The sequence below is a fragment of the Rattus norvegicus genome, chromosome 18 (assembly GCF_021556685.1).
Source record: "Rattus norvegicus strain SHRSP/BbbUtx chromosome 18, alternate assembly SHRSP_T2T, whole genome shotgun sequence".
Taxonomy (NCBI): Eukaryota; Metazoa; Chordata; class Mammalia; order Rodentia; family Muridae; genus Rattus; species Rattus norvegicus.
The window spans coordinates 26027078-26046012 of record NC_141551.1 but is presented as its reverse complement, the minus strand read 5'-3'; the positions used below and the strand labels follow the sequence as shown (position 1 = coordinate 26046012).

The window sequence follows — 18935 nt, the reverse complement described above, 5'->3', positions numbered from 1 at the left end:
TGTGAGAGTTCAGTTACAAATGTCTAGAGTACTGTATCAAGAGAAATGTCAGATAAACAGTACGAACATGTCCAAAGGGCTTGGCGACAGTGTTTGCCTAGCACACGTAAAACTTAGGAGGGGAAAGTTAGATTGAGACGTGAATCTGAAGAACACTAGTGGGTGACTGATACATTAAGTGAAGCCCTAGGATTGATGACACAACAGACAGGGAGAACAAGAGCGCCAGGGCCAGCTTCAATGAAGGCCAATATTTGTACACTTGTGCAAAGAAGGAGCCAGGACACTAACTAGGAAGTCACTGTAGACCTTAAGACTGTGGCCAGGATACGAATGTTTGCTCAAGATGTAGAGCATTAAGAAGCAGGGTCTCAATCATTGAGTAAACAGTATGCTTCGTACTTGCACGAAATCTTGCCTCGTAGAGTGATGGACTGCTTCCTAAGGAAGATACAATGGTCTAGAGAAGGTGCTACGATGGCATTAAATTGTCAGAGAACCCTGGTATCCAAAAATATCAATCTTAGGATCTGAGTTTAAACACAGAGGAAAGCAGAATATACTGGATGTCAACAGTATGACGACTGATGAAAAATTAGTACATTCAAATACTAGAGAAAAAAGGATCCTTTCTAATGGTAGGCAAGTAAAAAAAAATCAGTGAATTCTGAGGCAAAAACTAAAATTCACTGTAAAAGGGGTCACTGAAATATAGTGCAAATTCAACAGTTCCAAATGATATTAAACAGAGCTCATAATTTACACTGTTGGTTAAAACAAGATTAAGATATTTGATTTAAAAGTACATGTGTGTTCTAACACGGCTTGGGTATCCGTATTAGCATGACATGTCCTATTCTAAGTGAGTGTCGGGTCCACAGCAGACTGACACTGCAGTTCCACAGGCATCACTCACACTGACTGATGGGGTTCCTGGGCTCCTATGGGAAGTCTGACATATCTGGCCTAGCAAGTACTGACTGTTATGACCAAGAAAAATTGTGAAATACCAATGTAAATACATTATTTTTCTTGGAAGCCAGAGTGTGTTAACTAAAAAACTTAAAAAGCTCCAGTGCCTAGCAAACTTTCTGGGATCCCCACATACATACAAGTGACAGTGCTCACTGACTAGGTCTAAGAGTTCTTCCTTGCATAACCAGGACGGACCCCTTCCTTACTCCTTGCTGCCAGATCCCTGTGCTATCTTATGCTGGCTCTCACTGACTCACAGACCCTAACTGTCCTTTGCTGCAGAGCAAGTTTGAAGGCAAGGAGTGAGAGGAAGGTCACCCTGTGGCTATGTCCCCACAGCCACACCCCCAGAGGCCCCATCCTGCTCCTCACCTGAAAGCCCCTGACCTAGCTCCTGTGGTGAAATGCCCCGGGTAGCCTTCCTACCTGAAGAAGAAGAGGAACAAATACTGAGTCTAAGTTTTATTCTCAAATTCAGATAATTAATGTGTCAGTCCTAGTCTACAGTCCATTGGAGCATACGAGCACTTATAGAAAAATCTTTGCAATGTCTTAAAGCTGAGTTTTCCTGGCTGTTGGTCTTATCCCTTATATGTATGTAGTTGGATCCCTTAAGTATTGGCATTAGGAAAAAAAAATCCACAAATGCTGAGACTGTACTGAAATGGGGAAAACCCAAAAGATTGAGGTTTCACAGGACATTGGCAAGAGGACCAGGTGGGCCCGTGGGAAGAAAAGCACGGATGGAGGGCAGGCCTCAAACCACAGAACAGACAGAGCTTCCCAAAGCGATGCCCCTGAGGGGAGAGCACTCGCTGTCTGCAGTACTGTGTGTGTACTCAAGGCTCGGAACTGTGCCCCGTTCACAGTAAACGACGAGGATGCAAGGCGGGGCTGGGCGTGATGTAAGGAACAGCACAAAAGCACGGGCACAGCCATACTAGGACAGACTCAGTGTGCGGTTCTTGTGTGTGGCACGACTAGAGAAATCCAGTTCACATGACAGGGCTCAGCGTGATGCAGTTTATGAATATATGTGTAAAATAAACCTAGAAATTAAAGAAAAACCAACATGAAAAAACGGATGCTCAATGATTACAGGGTGTAGAGGGTGTAGTAGACACACCTAAAGGACTGTTACTACAAATTAACACGCGTTTCCTGACTTCAGCTAGAGCATGTCTTTCCACATGCCCCAGTTTCAACCACGGCTAAAATCCAGTAAAATACTGACAACCATTAAGATAAACTAAAATCTTGTAACTGTCCTTCTTGGGATTCATCCAAGGTGCCCGAAAGATTGCAAGAACAATGATGTCTTGACAAATACTGCAAACTGTCTCTTCATCAGACACCACAGAATCTACTTGGCGACAGGGATGGAAGTGGTCCACTTGGTAGTTTTTCTAATCTTCAGTTAAGATTTTAAAAACTGAAGCTGGTTTACAGGAGATAGACATTTCTGTACTTCATAACTGTCTCCCATAGAGACCAGGGTACAGGACCCTGTCTCCCGTGGGGAACAGGGTCCACTTTTTTTCACTTTTTTCCCTATATGGATGGAAGCAGCTGAAGTTAGTGGCCTTACATTAGTTCAACTTCTCTGTTTAAACTTAAAGGAATAATCAATTTCTTTTGTGTTTTAAAAACAATTCACCCGCAATTATCTGTGGCATTACAAAGCTCTTCTCTTACCAAGCTCATTCATCGCATGTCTGTGCTCCTCATCAAATGAGAGTTTCATCAGAACACACACCGCAGGGCAGATCTGATGCTCAACAGGAGCTGGCACTGAAAAATAAAGTCACCTAAGCCATAATGCTTCATTATCTTACAGCAGTGCTCCTACGTGTTTAAATACGCAGAGGTTACTAACATAGCCCTAGAGCATAGGTTAGTAGAGCAGCGAGTGTCTGTGGATGGAGTAAATACTACAGGAGAACAGCCAGCAGTTCCGGGAGCATGGCAGCCCTAACCAAGACTGCAAACTAAACCTCTCCTAGGTTTGCTGTAGCTAAGAATACATACACTGTGGTATAACACTGTTGGATTCTGTTTCTAATTTCAGTGTAAACAACTATTATAGTCATGAATTAAAAGCATACCGCTGTATACAAATATGATACTCAACAGAAAGTTTCCTATATAGGCAGATACATAGTAAAAATTTAAAGAAAATGGTATTAAAGAAAATGCGCCTACATTTTAATATTATATGCAAGGTTTCAAAAGTCATTATTTGACAGAAAATATTTTTTCAGAAGCAATAATATGAATTAGTAAATAAATATGGGTATCCACCAAGACAGGAATGTTCTCCAAAGAAAGTGTCTCTCACCCCAAGACTTCTAAGTGGATTAAAAAAAAATCATCTCTGCTCTTTTTCTTACACATTTTTAAGATTTGAAATAATCTTTATATTAAGCTTAGGAAAATGCTGCTATGCAGGTTCTAGAACATATGAAAGTGTTTTTAGCTTAAGCCTCAGTTTAATTTATAAATGGAAGCAACAACACTTGTCCTTTCTTCTGCTTCAAACGGCTATTGTTAGTATCAAAAACCAATAGGTAGTGTGTCCAGGGAATACTGATATGAAAATAGAAAAGATTACAGTTTGGATGCTAACAGCTGAAGGAACTTATGTGAAATCACGTTCCTGACTTCATCCAAAGGCAACCTAACTGCTCACACTGATTCTAGCTCTAATAAGTAGTGTCTTCTTTTTCGTGTTTCTCTGTAACGGGGTCTCATGAAATCTGTGCAGTCCAAGATAACCTTGAACTCTTGATCCTCAGGTCTCCATCTCCAAATGCAGAGATTCCACGAGAATCATCAAAGCAGCTACCTCTAAGTTTTAACTACAATTTTTTTTTTTTATTGTGCTTCTTGAAAGTTTGCCTGGAAGTTCTAGCATGGGACTGTTGCTATCCATACAGCCCTGACTGGATGGCCTTTGTCTTTGTTCTCTTTAACTGAGCCCTCAGCTTAGCGGGGCAGGGGGCACTGATGCACTGAGGGAGGAGGGGAGTGCCTGCCCAGCCAGATTACCCTTACGTCTGTTCTGCTTACACAGTTAAGGACTGCACGTAACACTTTCCTTTGCTAAATATTTTTCAGGGAAATGCAGATTTAAGCCTTAAGCAGCATTAGTTAGCTAACACAAATTCCTTCTATTGATAAGGACAGTTTACTAACTAAGAAGAATTTCTAACTGAAAGCTTTTACATATGCTTTGAAACATGCATTGTGATGTACACTACAAAGAACATACTTGGATTTTTGTCCTGGTCCATGCCTTGTTCATGGGCTTCCTGCCACTCCCAACAGGTTTCGCAGTAAGCTCGTATCTGTTCCAAAAGATGAAGGACCCGGATTTCACGCCTGCCTCTCTTGTCATCAGGCTGTGAGTGAATGATGTTGTGGAGGGCTGCACTGGCCCTGGCCCGAGCCTCTTTACTGCCCCGGGAATTTCCCAACAACACAGAGTCTTTGTCATTGCCATGTAAAAGCTGGATGAGGAGAGGAAGACATCCAGACTGTCGCATGGATATACAGCTGTCTTGGGAGCTAGACATAGCTAGCAAAGTTCGTGACATATCGTCCTTATCATGAGTACCAAGCATGGACAACAATGAATACACCATTTCCACCTGTGGGCCAAACGAGTTTAGAAACAAAATTATAACTTTAATACCCAAAAGCCAGATCTAATGAAGTGATGAATGGGATGATTTACTGTCTTTGATAAAAATGAAAACAACAAAAAAAAAACCTTTTCTGGATGAAGTGATGACAGCTATTTTAAAAAATATCCACAGTTGGTTTATGTGAATAAATAGTAATAGTACAGACTGTTTTTGTTCTTTTTTTTTAAAAAAGCAGGTTCTTACAGTATTGAAATTGCTATTTGTCAGCATCAGTTAAAGGTCACTGATTATTATGAATGAAAATAATGTTTTCTTCTCTCAGATCTCCATTCGTTCACATTCTCTCTCTCTCTCTCTCTCTCTCTCTCTCTCTCTGGAATTTGTTTGATTTCAATTCTTTATATAATTTAAAACTGCATTTTACTTCTAAGCAATAAAAACATTTGCAATAATTATAATCTACTAAATTCTAATTCTTTGCAATCATTACATTTCATCAGATTATAATGACATTTAAACTTACATGATCTATTATATAAAATTATTTTGCCATAAAAAGAAAAACGTCACAATCACATAGCATGGCAAAGCAAAGATGTGTCATCCTTTTCTTTTGAAGCAATTGGTAAGCATTAATTGCTTTGACAGATTAACTTAGAAGCAAATCAGAAATAGAAAAACAGCATCCGGTTAGCAAGGATTGTTGCCAGCTTCCCTTCCAAGTCAGAGGCTACTCCACGGAAAGAGAGGGCACAGTATGAAGGCATCCCGTGTTGGTCAGACCCACGAGGACGTCTGGCTGTGTGTGCAGACATAATTTTGGTCCTAACAACAGTGGAGCATGAGGGTTAGGGTTGCAGGTAGAGGCCAGGGTGCGGTTTAACATCCTCCACTCACAGGATGGCTTAGTCCCGTGCTGAGGGTGCAGAGCACTGCCTGGGATGTGGAACAAGCATCTTCCACTGGTGCTGGTTCTAAGACGGCCGTGACACGATGTGAATACATGTGTTTTCATCAGACCTAGCCCCAAAGTTTGGCTCCATTACTTTTAAGCAAGCTGTGTGGTACTAGTTAATTTATCTGACTTCCCTTGAGCATCAATTTTCCGAGCTATAAAATGAAGGGCTTTATATTAAACAGGAAACCAGGCCTACGCAAATCCCTGCTAAAGGAAATGCACCCGACTGCCAATGTCCAGGTGCCGAGAGTCAACCCTGTGTTGATGCTGAACCTGTCGCATCAGCTCTAGACTGGAATGGGCTGAAGCAGCTTCTTCCTTTTCAGTAAGAATGAAACCGGTGACTGCGTAGAGATGAATTACTTACTGGCACATCTTAGAGAGGTCCCAAACAGAAACTACGGTGGCTCACCACTGATCACTCTACTCATCTCCTTATACCTCCCATCCCCAAGACAGGGTTTCTCTGGTTAGTCCTAGCTGTCATTGTGTAGACCAGGCTGGCCTCAAACCCAGAGATGCACATGTCTCTGCCTTTGAGATTAAAGGCGTGAGCTAGGACTGACTAGCCATTCCTTCAATTAACTGCCTTTTCTCCTTAATAAACTGAGCCTAGAGCCATGAACATATGTGGCAAGCATTCTACTAATGATTTACATCTTCAGCCTTAAAATTCACTTCTTAAATTAATGTTATTTTAATGTTTCCTGGGCATTGCCATATTATTGAAAGAGCACAGAGTATGCTATGAGGACAATGTAATTCTTCGGTTTTGACTGAAAACGCATTGCTCATAACTGTACCTTAGCAAAAATACTAATGAGATTCTCTTCTCACACATTTCCCATGATCTTAAGATGTTTGCTGTATTGGCTAATGTTCAATTTCAATGAATTTTTTCCATCCATTTCAATAAATACTCATTAACACTCACTTGTAGCCACTCTGAGAATGTAAAGACGGAGAACAATCTGCATTGTAAGAGGGAGTTCATCCCGACTGTTAGTAACAGAGACAGAGGATGTGAGTGGCTAAGAAGCTTCTAGGAGCTAAGAAACTATCTTCTGGAGACACAGAGCTCAGAATCCTGAGCTGTGGAGACCAACAGGCCCTCAAGGTGGGGGAGGCACGGCACTGATGTGGAAAGGCACCAGGGTCATGAAGACATCGGCCTGTCTGGAGCTTAGGCTGCTCGCGGGTAAATGGATAATAAGCTGAAAATGAAACTAACAGGCACCCAATTCTGTAGTGTTTATAATTTTCATGTCCTCCTTTTATGCTTTGTATAAAAATGTCATAAAGACCAAGTGAGAACTCTTTAAATGTTATGAAGACCATCTTAGCACAGCACCGCTAGCACTGGCAAGAAGGTGCAATCTGCTGTTACCTTCGTTCCCAGGTGACTCGTCAGCCTTCGAGGAGCAGAGTGTGTGCCGCTAGAACTCAAAACACCGGCTGTTTCATGATCCACACGTGCAGCTGAACTCTAGAATTTAAGCAAATTATAGATATACATTTAGATTTACAGATTTATATTTAGATTATGAACATAGACCACCCTGACACTCTCAGTCTAGAAAGAACTGGGACTCTATGGGGAAAGATGAGGAGATGACAACTGCAGCATAACACAACCAGCAGACTGCAGTGCCAGAGGAGAACAGAAAGAGGCAATGACCGCCTATGGCCTGAAGAGCTGCAGTAAATAAAACTTACGGTAGCGCTGAGGACCTAAGTACGGAGTATGGTGTACTCTAATGAGGACATAGGTTAGTTTAAGTAACTAAGTATCTGAGGGGCTTTAAAAGATTTTAGCTGTGGAGTCACTGGACTTTATGTAGGAGACTGGCAAATTCAGAATTTTAGTTTAAAAAGAACAGAGGACAGGATGGGAAAATCACTGGTGGCAAAGATTTTAGATATAAACCAACAAATTCTGATTCATGGTCCTTATCTAGGCCAAAAGTCAAACAAAATATGATAAACACACTTATGAAAAAACAGCAAATGAATCATGATCGGCTACCCTATGCTATTGAGGAATCATTTGTTTCTTTGGGAATATTAATGACAGTTGGTATGCATTTTGAAAAACATTCTTATCTTGGAAATGTAGAGTGAAATATTTATGGGACAGATGATGGAACATTCTTCAGAAATAAAATGAGTAGTCAAAGTGGATGTGATCCATATGGATGGATCTGGGTAACTGTCTTGTGCCATCTATAACTGCCCACAGTAAGGAATCCTAGAGACAGCAGCAGTTCATGGCTTCTCCCACGGGTCCACCTTTCCCTAACTTGTGCTTGAACTTCATCATCATTGCCAAAGACATTATCAAAGACCTTCAAACAGCAAAGCTGAGACCCCATTAAGAAGAAGTTCGACATAAACAAGCAGGGACTTGTCTGAATAATTGGCTTCACTTAGCTTCCCAAGGAAATGTACCACAGATCAAGAAATCCTTCTCCTAGCAAGGATCTATCAGTTCTCCTTCACAGCCATGAGTTACTCACTCAGTTACCTATCAGAGGCTGTGGTACACAAAGCAACTACATAAGACTCCCTTTGCTGTTGGTTTTGAGATGAAGTGACAATCCTAGAGCCTGTATGGGTCTGAGCTCGACCTCTGCATAACTGTTACAGTTGTGTAGCTTGATGCTTGGGAAGGGTGTGTGTCTGCTCTAGGGACCCTTCCTCCTACTGAGTTGCCTCATTCACTGTGATATGAGGGTTGGGCTTCGTCTTACTGTACCTTGATATGCCATGTTCAGTTGATATCCCTGGGAGACCTGCTCTTTTTACAGAAAGGAAACAGGGAGTGCAAACGAGGAAGGTGGTGGATGAGTGGAAGGATGGGAACTTCAGTTAGTATATAATATAAATGAAGAGAAGAATTCAGGAAAAAGATGTCATCTATACAGAACCTATCAAGATAGGCTGAAGGGCCAGTTGTGGCCTTTTAATCCCAATACTCTGAAGGCACAAAATTGACTAAATCCTGCATCAGCCTTTCAAATGGCTGAATGTAAGGAATCTTGGACTCACTGATGCTGACTGTTCATCTACCTTAGGATAACCACACATACAGTGTTGGTGGAATTAATGTAAGACAAAACAAAAGAATTCACTATTTGAAGAGGAAATAAATACTCGGCTCAGAATTATCGCTTTTTCTTGAGACAGTGTCTCTCCATGTGGCTCAGGCTAGCCTAGAACTCACTATGTAACCCAGGTTGGACTCGAACTTGCCATCCTACCTCAATTCATGGTGTTAGAATTACTGGCCGGTGCTTCTGATTTATTCCTTTCATCAGATTCCCTCTTCTCCATTCTTACACTAAATAACATGGGGTTTCTTTAAGACCTAGGTAGCTTTCTGACAGTACTGTAGCCATTTTGTTTTATATCTGCTGCCAGCCATCTAACACTGTTACAGAGAACCTTTTCCATGCCCGAGTTAATCATGAACCGTAAATCCTGTTAAGTTCTATGCTTTGGTGTTCTTGGAGATTCCCCAGACCCTCACCCTCCATTAGAGGCAATCACAATGAAGGTGAGAATGGCATTGCATAGTTAGCAACACTAACTACACTGCTTATGTGAGCTCCTTCCCGTCCTCCTCGGACTTGACCCATCCGCCCAACTGTCTGGCAGCACTTCCTGCACCAGTGTACGAGATTTTATGGCTGCTAAGAGCCCCTGTGGGTTTTGCCATTATAAGCTGCCCCTGGGAAACAGTCAGGGTGGAGGTCTCAGCTCCTGATTCTGACTGTGTCCCTGACTGATCACTCTTGGGTGTTGTGTATATGTTCAATAAACTATCCCTGTTTGACTAAGATCAGTGTCTGAGTGGTTTGTCAGTTTCAAACAGGCCTCTGGGGACAGACACCCTAAGTGACAGAGGAATGGAAATCAGTACAGTATTTTCTTCCATTTTCCCAAAATAAAAATGACTTTAATTGGCTCTGTAGCTGAGGTAGCCTTGAACTCCCAGTCTTACTGCTTCTGCATCCCACTTATAGTTACAGGACTATAGGGACATGCCACATGCCCAGCTTTGATCTTGACATTTTAAAGCCTCTTCCCTGAGGACTAGCTTTCATAGCCGTGGACAGGGGGCAGGGAGCAACTAACAGCCCTACCCAGATATGACACCTATGAATAAAAACCAATAAATAAATATAGGTTAAAAGAAAGAAGGAAGGAAGATAGAGTAAATATTATATATCCCTAAGGGTGCACAGTGGCACTCATACATAGTTTGGTGGTTAACAAACAGTAGCCTAACTAGAATTAAGGCCTGCTAACCAGGAGGGAAGTGAAATTATACTTGGAACTGTAAGTTTAGTCAGCTATCTATGACAAGTGAGGTCACAGCTCTTGGAGGAGACTATTACCAATCATTTATTAAAGCAGCACACTCTTTAACTCCATTCTAAATCCTTATCCTTACACCCACACCTCAGGGTTGCTCCCAACCCTCACTAAAGAAGCTTCTCTCTGAAATAGGAGGAGACCATTACAGAAAAGTAAAAATGCAGAGAACAACTGATTCTGTGTACACATCTACAACACAACTCTTGTACTTAAACCACAGGCAACATCTCAGAAGAGGGGTCAGAACACTGTAAAAGCCAGAGGACCAGGAAATCTGCTTTGAAATTGTATCTCTTAGAAATGACAGGGAAGCTCTGCCCACGATATAGCACCTAAACAGGACCCGCACAAGGACAGTGGCATCAGACATGCCACTATGGAAAGGGGCTCTCCGGTGTAGGTGGGGAGGAGACATGCCTAGACAAACAACTACAGGCAACTAAAAATAGTTCTCCAGAGACAAGTCCCTTCACTGTCCAATACCAAGTGATCAGGCCTGACATCATGTACACTTAAACACCTAACTGTCAAGTGAAACTCAACTCCTCCTCTACAGTGCGGAACAGTAACACAAAGAAAGAACTCACACAACTTCTATTTACATCTCATTATTTTATCCTAAGTCACCATTTAATAACTTTCCTGTATAATACTAACTAGTGATATGGAATAAAATATCTGCTTTAGTTTAGTACAAGGAAATATTTTTAGATAGTATTTTAAGCTTTATATATTAGTGAATTAACAGAATATTATTCCATTTTTTGATATAAATAATACTATCAAAAGTAACTTAGGATAGTAGAGAAATTATCTTAAGATCAATTTAGTAAAATTCTAGTTTTTAAGTATTATTAATTTACAACATAAAACAGCCTGTGCGAGGAATTCTGAAAAATATAGAACGCATGCTTGAAAAGTTGTCTTATTTCAATAAACCATGGTATGTATGTAGCTTATTATTTATAAGCATCAGAATAATCTTTTCCAGTTAAGATTTATTTCTCAGTTTGTGTAAATTAAAGTACACCAGAGAGTAGGAGCTTTGAGTCTTTGTCCTGAGGCCTTGGAGGAGAGCTGAACTGTGCTAACACAACAGGGTCAACCCAACGGAAGTAAATTCTCTTCAGACCACACATGGCAGCTGCTGAAGACAGACACAAACGTGATCCGGAGCATAAAACATTCCAACAAGTTCAGAACGTACATTTAAATGTAATAAAAGAGAGTACTTTGATACTGAATGTTTCCAGGGGCTCACATTCTAAGGAAATAGATATGACTTGTCAATTTGAAGATGTTCATACCTGGCCACTACCAGAAGTTGCCAAGTTGCTTTCTGCCACTCCTTGACCTTCAAGCTGCCGCTCAGCTTCATGGGAGGCAGTTTCATGCTTGCTCTGAGATGACCTCTGTTAACATGGAGTTAGTATCGTTATGTACAAAACCGGTACGCTTTCAGAGCTCACAGCTTATTCTTTGCTTCAAGCCTCTTGATGAATCAATTATATAGGCTGACAAGGGCAAAGAAGTGCACGCCGCACTTCCCACCTCCAGCACGGCTAAGTGTCCCCTGAGCACTCGAGCTGCAGACAAAGGATTTCCAGAGGCTCACAGAAACACCATCCTCCACCAGATGTGCTCCTCTCAGTCAGTATCGGGAACACAACCCACCCAAGGTCACCTGACATTGGCATTTAATAGAGATGTAAATAGAGCAGTCACACTAACACCGAAGGTTACAAATAACTCCCCTGTAGGCACACTTTAGGAAGAGCATGTGCACATGTGCTAATGTCATATGAGACCAAGTGACAAGCTCATCAAAACTGATAAATAAAACAGAAAACTTTGCTAATGTACCCACCATCTGTTATGTGAAATAAAAGTGACATATTATACCTAGTAAAAGTAGTCATTTTAGAACAGGATATACAAAGTGAGACTTTGTAAACCACTACCACAGATAGAAGAACTAAAATAATCTCCTGCCATCTTTTATAGAAACTCTTACCTGCTCCCTTTAGGAAAATGCTATTGTTATATCTAACGTAAAGACTATGCTTTAACAAGCTGACATAAAGTACCATATATTTTAAAATGCTTTCCCTGGATTTTTAACACTTAAGCCTTTCTAGAGCATTTAAAAACATGACTTAAAAAAATAACTTACATGTACTGTTTTCACCCAAAACTACTGTGATGGTGTGTATATATGCTTGGCCCAAGGAGTAGCACTATTGGGAGGTGTGGCCTTGTTGGAATAGGTACGGCCTTGTGGGTGTGGGCTTTAATACCCCTGCCCTAGCTGCCTGGGAGCCAGTATTCCCCTAGCTGCCTTCAGATGAAGATACAGAACTCTCAGCTCCTCCTGCACCATGCCTGCCTGGATGCTGCCATGTTCCTGCCTTGATGATTAGGGACTGAACCTCTGAACCTGTAAGCCAGCCCCAATTAAACGTCATTTATAAGACTTGCCTTGGTCATGGTGTCTGTTCACAGCACTAAAACCCTAACTAAGACAACTAGTAACAGCTGTAGCTAGTGACCCTTAGTAATTCAGAAGCTGAAGACTTAAATCAACCAGAGTAGAAATCCAGTCACCCATGATAAAACTAGTCAAGGATCCTGACAAGCACAGGGGAAGATATCAGTGTGCTCATAGCAAACACTACTGTCTGCTTGTCCTAGCTCAAGGGAACATACTGCCCCATCCCCCCAAAAAAGGACAATAAAGTCAAAACTTGAACAAGTGCTCCGAAGGCAGGCAGAGCTCTCGTAGGAAGTACCACTAGGAAGAGGAACTGATAGCTAGGAGGGTAGACGACATTTTAGGTGAACAGAAGATCACATGGAAAGAGCTGCAGCAGGGGAAGTGTGACTTCTTGTAGCATATCAAAAGGTCACAACATTGCTCAAGTACTACAAGTAAAACGGTGAGCAGAACTAACGTGGTTATGGGACCAGAGAGATGGCTCAGTGGTTCAGTACACTGGCTGCTCTTCCCGACAACCCAAGTTCAAGTTCTAGTATCCTCATGGTGGCTAATATATCATCAGTAACTCCAACCCTAAGGCATCTGACGACCTCTTTTGGCTTCTGTTGGCACCAGGAACACATGTGGTGTATAAACTTAGAAGCAGGCAAAAAGATACTCATATACATAGAATAAAAATAATTTTAAGCGGTTTTTAAGACTCTGCTGATTTTGTTGGATTTGCTTTCTCTAAGTTATTCTGAGGCTACCACATTATCACATCCACTTCATCTACTTAGACAGCCTCATGTAACCCAATCTGGCCTCATATCTGTAAATGCTGGATAACGGATGTGTGTGTGACACTATCCTTGGTTTACATACTAGGGATAAACCCAGGTTTTTGTGCACGCTAGGTCAGTACTCTTATCAACTGTACTGTGTGGCCAGCTGCTGCCGCACACGGTTAATATTAACATATCAACCGGTCAAATCTAAGCGACTTAATTGGCAGTTGGGAGGCCAATGCAGTAGCATTAGTAAAGAGGCTGATGTGTCACAGAAGGGTGGCAGTGGAGATAGAAGCACAGCCACAAAGAGAAACCTGACGGGCTTTGGTGTTAGACTAGTGTGACGGTTAATCTTGGTTAACCCCTGGACACATGAGAGGGAGGCTACAGACACTAACAAGGAAGAAAGACCATCCTGAATGTGGGCATCACTAACCGATGGGGTGCCAACACTGACAGAGGGAATTCCGGAGGAAGTGGCTGAACACCTGCGTTCTTTCTCCTTTTCCTGACTGTAAGGGCGGTGTAATTACCCACCTCACGAGCTTGTCCCCATGCCTTCCTGACTGTAGGGGCAGTGTAATTACCCACTTCACGAGCTTGTCCCCATGCCTTCCCAGAATGAGAGGCTGTGCCCCTTCAAACCCTTCTTCAACTTTGGGAGGTAATTTTTCACAGCAAGGAGAAAAGTAATTCCCATAGGAAGTGGCATGAGGAGCAGGGCTGCTACTGCGATGACTCTGCCCACAAGGTAGGTAGGTTTTGGGACTGGTCTGTGGACTACAGAAGCCCTAGAATGTAGTAAGCCAGGGGTTCTCCACCCTCCTAATGCTGTTGCCCTTTTATGCAGTTCCTCATGTCTTACTGATCCCCAACCATAAAATTATTTTGTTGCTACTTTTAACTTTAACTTTGCTACTGTTACAAATCTTAATGTAAATAACTGTGTTTTCTGACAGTCTTGTGAACTCCCTCCTCCCAAAAGGTTGAGGCCTACAGGTTATGGACCACCCTAAGCAGAGCTTAATGAAGGTTCTGGTGGTAGCGCTGAGAGAAGGACACACAGTGACAACTGTGCTCTCAGGCTTCCCAGGGGAACAAAGACTAGCGGAACTGGGCTAGAAGCCAGCTGTGTTACATCTGGCAAAAAACATGGCTGCTCTGACCACATCCTGAGAAATTGAGGCAAAATTCAAAGGTAATAAACTAAGTTGTAGAGGAAATTTCAAGATAGCACAACACACAGGTATGGTCTCACAGTAAATACAGGGAAAATGTGGAGTCTGGCAAACAAAGGAGCAGGAGGGTCTGAAATTGAGTGATGCAGACAAATGAGAAATGTTAGAGACACGCACAATTAAGAAACTCACACTCTGTAGGAAAGGTGCCTTACAGGCAAGACTCCACCCAATGAGGACTCCAGGCTGAAAAAGTGCAGATTCATAGGGAAGGGAAGGGGAGGAACTGAGATGAGAAGTCACCTTGCAGTGACGCTCGTGGAAAGTTCCCAGGTTCTGCTGCCAGGTGCACAATGGCCACCACAGACAGAAAAGATAAAAACTGGTCAGGCCGCCGCTCTCTCTGGCAACAAAACTGGACATGGTTGCTCTAGTGGCCTTGCGGCTGTGCAGCGTAGGATTTTCTAGCTCTCGGGAACTTGCAAGAGTCCAAGGAGGCTGCTGGGGGCTGAAGCAGAGGTGAAGTCTCTGCATGGAGGCCCTGAGAGACCACTTCACGGGGCTGTGAAGGTGAAGCCTCGACTTCAGTAAAGAGTTCAGTAGATCAGAGACGGCCGAACTACAAAGTGCCCTGAAGAGAGGCACACACGGACTGGAAGCAGCCTAACAGAGAGGTTGCATGAGAGGCAGGAGGCAGAACTAGAGCCAGGGCAACACCTGCATCTGCCATGCTGCAGCTCCCACTTACTTTGTTCTCATCTGTCCTCACCATCCACCCAGTCCTTCATGCTGGAACGGGAATGTCTGCTATGTAGCTGACTACTGATCCCCGTCTCTGCCTTCTGAGTGCTGGGGGACAGGAGTGCATTACTGGCTTTGTTAAAAAAAATAAATAAAAAGTTAAAAGCACTCTGCTTAAGCAGTCGGGTGCCACAGAATACACCTATTCCATTAAATGATTTTCAATAGATTTATCAGTCTCACCTTAATCCAGTTTTAGAGTATCTTTACCATTATGATAATAAGTTCTCTCTGGTCCATCAACCAGTTTCACTGCGCTACTGTGTCACCATGCTGTAAAATGTTACAGTTGTTACTTATTTTACTCCGTTTTTGAACAATGTCAGCACTGATCAGACTATGAAATTGTTATGGTCTGACCCCATCCCCAGTAGCTGTAGCCATTTTTTTCCATGCCTGCCAGCTATTTCATATTGCTGCTGTAACAGGCCTGCCAGTCACTGACACAGAGAAGTGACTTGGCTCACGGACACACTGACCACATACCCTGTTTTGTTCTCTATGTTCTGAATGTTCTGTATGAAGTTTGCTAATTTTAAGAAATTCCACAGGGGGCTGGGGATTTAGCTCAGTGGTAGAGCGCATGCCTAGGAAGCACAAGGCCCTGGGTTTGGTCCCCAGCTCCAAAAAAAAAGAACAAAAAAAAAAAAAAAAAAAAAAGAAATTCCACAAAGCTTTACATAGGACCGACCCATCAAATCAATTAAAGGTCAATATGAACTGTTAGGTCTAAAATGGCTTGAGTCAGAGCTGAACACTGGGCAGCCTTTCTTGTACCTATGTATGAACTCACTGTAGCTTTTGTGGCTGACACTGAAGAATGCTACTAATAAGCTGAAAGGTTATGATTATAATACTCATGCTTCTTATCTCAGTGTTCTGAAATTCCCATTTGCCACCCATCAACCACCCCGTTACCGTACTCAGGACCAGTCAGCTTAAAGGTTAGCTGATAACACCCTGCCTACTCAGCCAACTGTTCCCCTCCTTGCTGTTTAATGTTTGAACCTGGTCTTTCCTCTCAGCGTCTACTCTGACAGACAGCAGACTAGTCCTGTGATTAGGCTCCTGAGTCTTTTGCGGGCCCGGACATCCAGTGTTAAGGGATGCATTCAATAAACTATTCTTGCTTAACCGAGATCTGAGTGGTGATTTCCAGACTGCAACAGAGATGTGTAGAGATGGACTAAATGCACGGTGTTATGAAAAGACTATGAATATTTGAGGGTCTGGGAAGGATTTTATGATTTAAAAGGGATGTGTTTGGGTGTCAGGCTGACAAGGGGTGGGTGGACCTTGTGAGGGCTAATCTTCATCACCAACCTGACTAGATCTGGACTCACCTAGTAGACACAGCCCTGGGTGTGGCGTAACTGAGGAGGGAACACCTACCCTGAACGTGGACAGTGCCTGCACCCACCCACTCCGCAGCTGACCCTGACTGAGTCACAGGATGCTGGGGGAAGGTTCAGAGCAGCAGTGTCCGTCTGTCCTTTCCTGACTGTAATCCCACGCTCCTGCTGCCATGCCTGGCCCAGCAAGGACACTGCACCCTCTCACTGCCTGTCTCTTAATTAGCTTTGTGCCTGGTATTTGCTGCAGCAAATGTAAGAAGTAACCAGCAGTGGCTAAAGGGTGTGAAGCATTATCCTGATGACCTTTTGCTCAGAGTTTATGGAGAGGAAGGACGGGGACTAAAAGGAAGAAGGAGGGGCTGACAAAGAGGTAGGCGGGCTTTGGTTGTTTTGTTTCTTGATACAGGTCTCACTATGCAGCCATGGCTGGACTAGAATTTACTGTGTTGACCCTGGCTGGCTTCAAACTCACGAGATTTGCCTGACTCCTCTCCCCAACCCCCAGTGCTGGGATTAAAGGTAAGTTAATTAGGTTTTGATATGTTGAATTTAAAATCTTTGACAAATCCTAAGTGGTAGAAACACAGGATTAAGAATCTGGCCCCCAGGACGAAAAAAAAAAAATCAAGACTGAGTAGCATATAGATGGTGCCTAAAATCTTAAAACATTAATGAGATTATCCAGGGAAGAGAAGATTCAGAGAAGGGGGAAAACAAGCTTTAAGACTGCCTGTAACTGACACTCAGGTAAAGAAGGCAAGTCTAGGAAGGTCACAGAGACACTGCCAAGCCCACGCACAATAACTGACATCACCTCTCTTCCTCCTTCCACCAATCCCAGAGTTGAGCACTGCACTCCTGGGTCACTGTCCTCCATCACTACTCCTCTATAGACAAGAAAGGCCAGCTGCTGCTGACTTCTGGTAGACAGAGGTCCTATGCCTACTGTAAAACAGAGGACAGTTTCCTGCCCTAGGTGGCAGAATGCAGTCTTATTACCAGCACTCAGAAGGCAGAGGCAGGGAGGATCAGAAGGGATCAGAAGGCCCATCTCAGCTACATAGCAAATTCAAGACCAGCATGAACTACATGAGCCCCTGCCTCAAATAAGAGTGCATTGCTGGTTTAGTGAAATAAATAAAAGCAGTTTTGTTTAAGCAGTTAAGTGCCACAAAATATATCCGTTAAGTGTTCAATTTAATGTTTTTCAATAAATTTACGAAGCATCAGCATACTCTGTTTTAGACTATTTTGTCATTACAGTTCAGTTCTCCCCACCCGTTTACAGCTGACCCCATTCCCACCGCAATGGCTATTTGCTTTGTCTTGAGTTTCTGTTAGGGAGACATGGTCTCACCATGTTGCCCAAGTTGGCCTTGAAATTCTCAATTCCCTCTACCTACCAAGTGCTCTGCGCTAAGTTGTCTCTTTAAAACAATTTTTTTTCTGACATTTAGTTAAAAGTGCGAGTGTGTGAGTGTGTGTGTGCACACATGCATGCAGTTGTGGAGGCCCAAAGATACCCTGGGAGTCTCCTGTGAGATCAGGAGCCAGGGCCCCTCACTGATCCCAGAGCTCCCGAGTTTAGCTGCTGTAGCTGCTTGCTCTGGCTGTCCTAACTCTGGCCCTCACGCTTACAGAGCAAGCTTCACCCACCAAGCCATTTCCCCAGTCTTCTGGCAATTTTATAAGTGGGCTTATGTGGTTTAATCTGATGTAATGAGTTTTCAAAGTTAGCCACATTTTACTTACAGTGGTGTCACATTTGTGCCATCCTTTTGGGCTACAATGAATAAGGCGGAATGAATGCCCAAGTTAAGAATCATGTGACTTCTGTTTAAAAATAACAGATTTGATAGCTTGTTGGTAAGGTGAGGTCCAGCTTGTCTCCACTAGGTCATCTTCATGTGAATCCGGTGGTTATACGGTTTTGTTCTAGAGATATTTCATTTTTTTAATAACGGTTTTAGCTGACATTCATGGAGAGAATGAATCCTTAGAAGTGTGCCACTAGTGAAAGGAAATCCTGTCTAGAGTATGTTTCTTTACAAAGCTGTGTCACACCATCCTTTGGGCCCTCTGCTGGAAAAGTAGAATCAAGTCTCAAATAATGCCTTTTAAATTGTATCCTCTAGTATTATAGATGTAGGACAGTACTGTATCATACCTCTGTGGATGTAAAATAGCTTGTACCTGCTTTATGATACGTAGTAGTGACCGTGCTAGTAGTAGTGACAGAGCTGTTTTTAATGATGTTGCTCAGAATGTTTTCTTTCCAGATGATGATTGAGAAGCTAATTTAAAAAAAAAATGGTGCCAGGTACCACAAGAGTAACAGAACTGTGCTGTTTTCTCGGGTTTTGTTTTTTTACTT

General features: G+C 42.7%; 1 protein-coding gene across 38 annotated transcripts in view; it reads right to left on the bottom strand.

Annotated features, from left to right (window-relative positions):
* The window catches only part of Apc (APC regulator of WNT signaling pathway), a 96979-nt gene that overhangs the window by 19688 nt on the left and 58356 nt on the right, over positions 1-18935 (bottom strand). For 8 of the 38 annotated variants that reach the window (XM_087592084.1, XM_087592072.1, XM_087592071.1 and 5 more), the window contains 4 exon segments: positions 11268-11372; positions 6968-7066; positions 4247-4625; positions 2671-2766 (listed from right to left, as the gene is read on the bottom strand). In XM_087592084.1, the coding sequence (XP_087448210.1) occupies positions 2671-2766; positions 4247-4625; positions 6968-7066; positions 11268-11372 (679 nt within the window). 38 annotated transcript variants of the gene reach the window in all.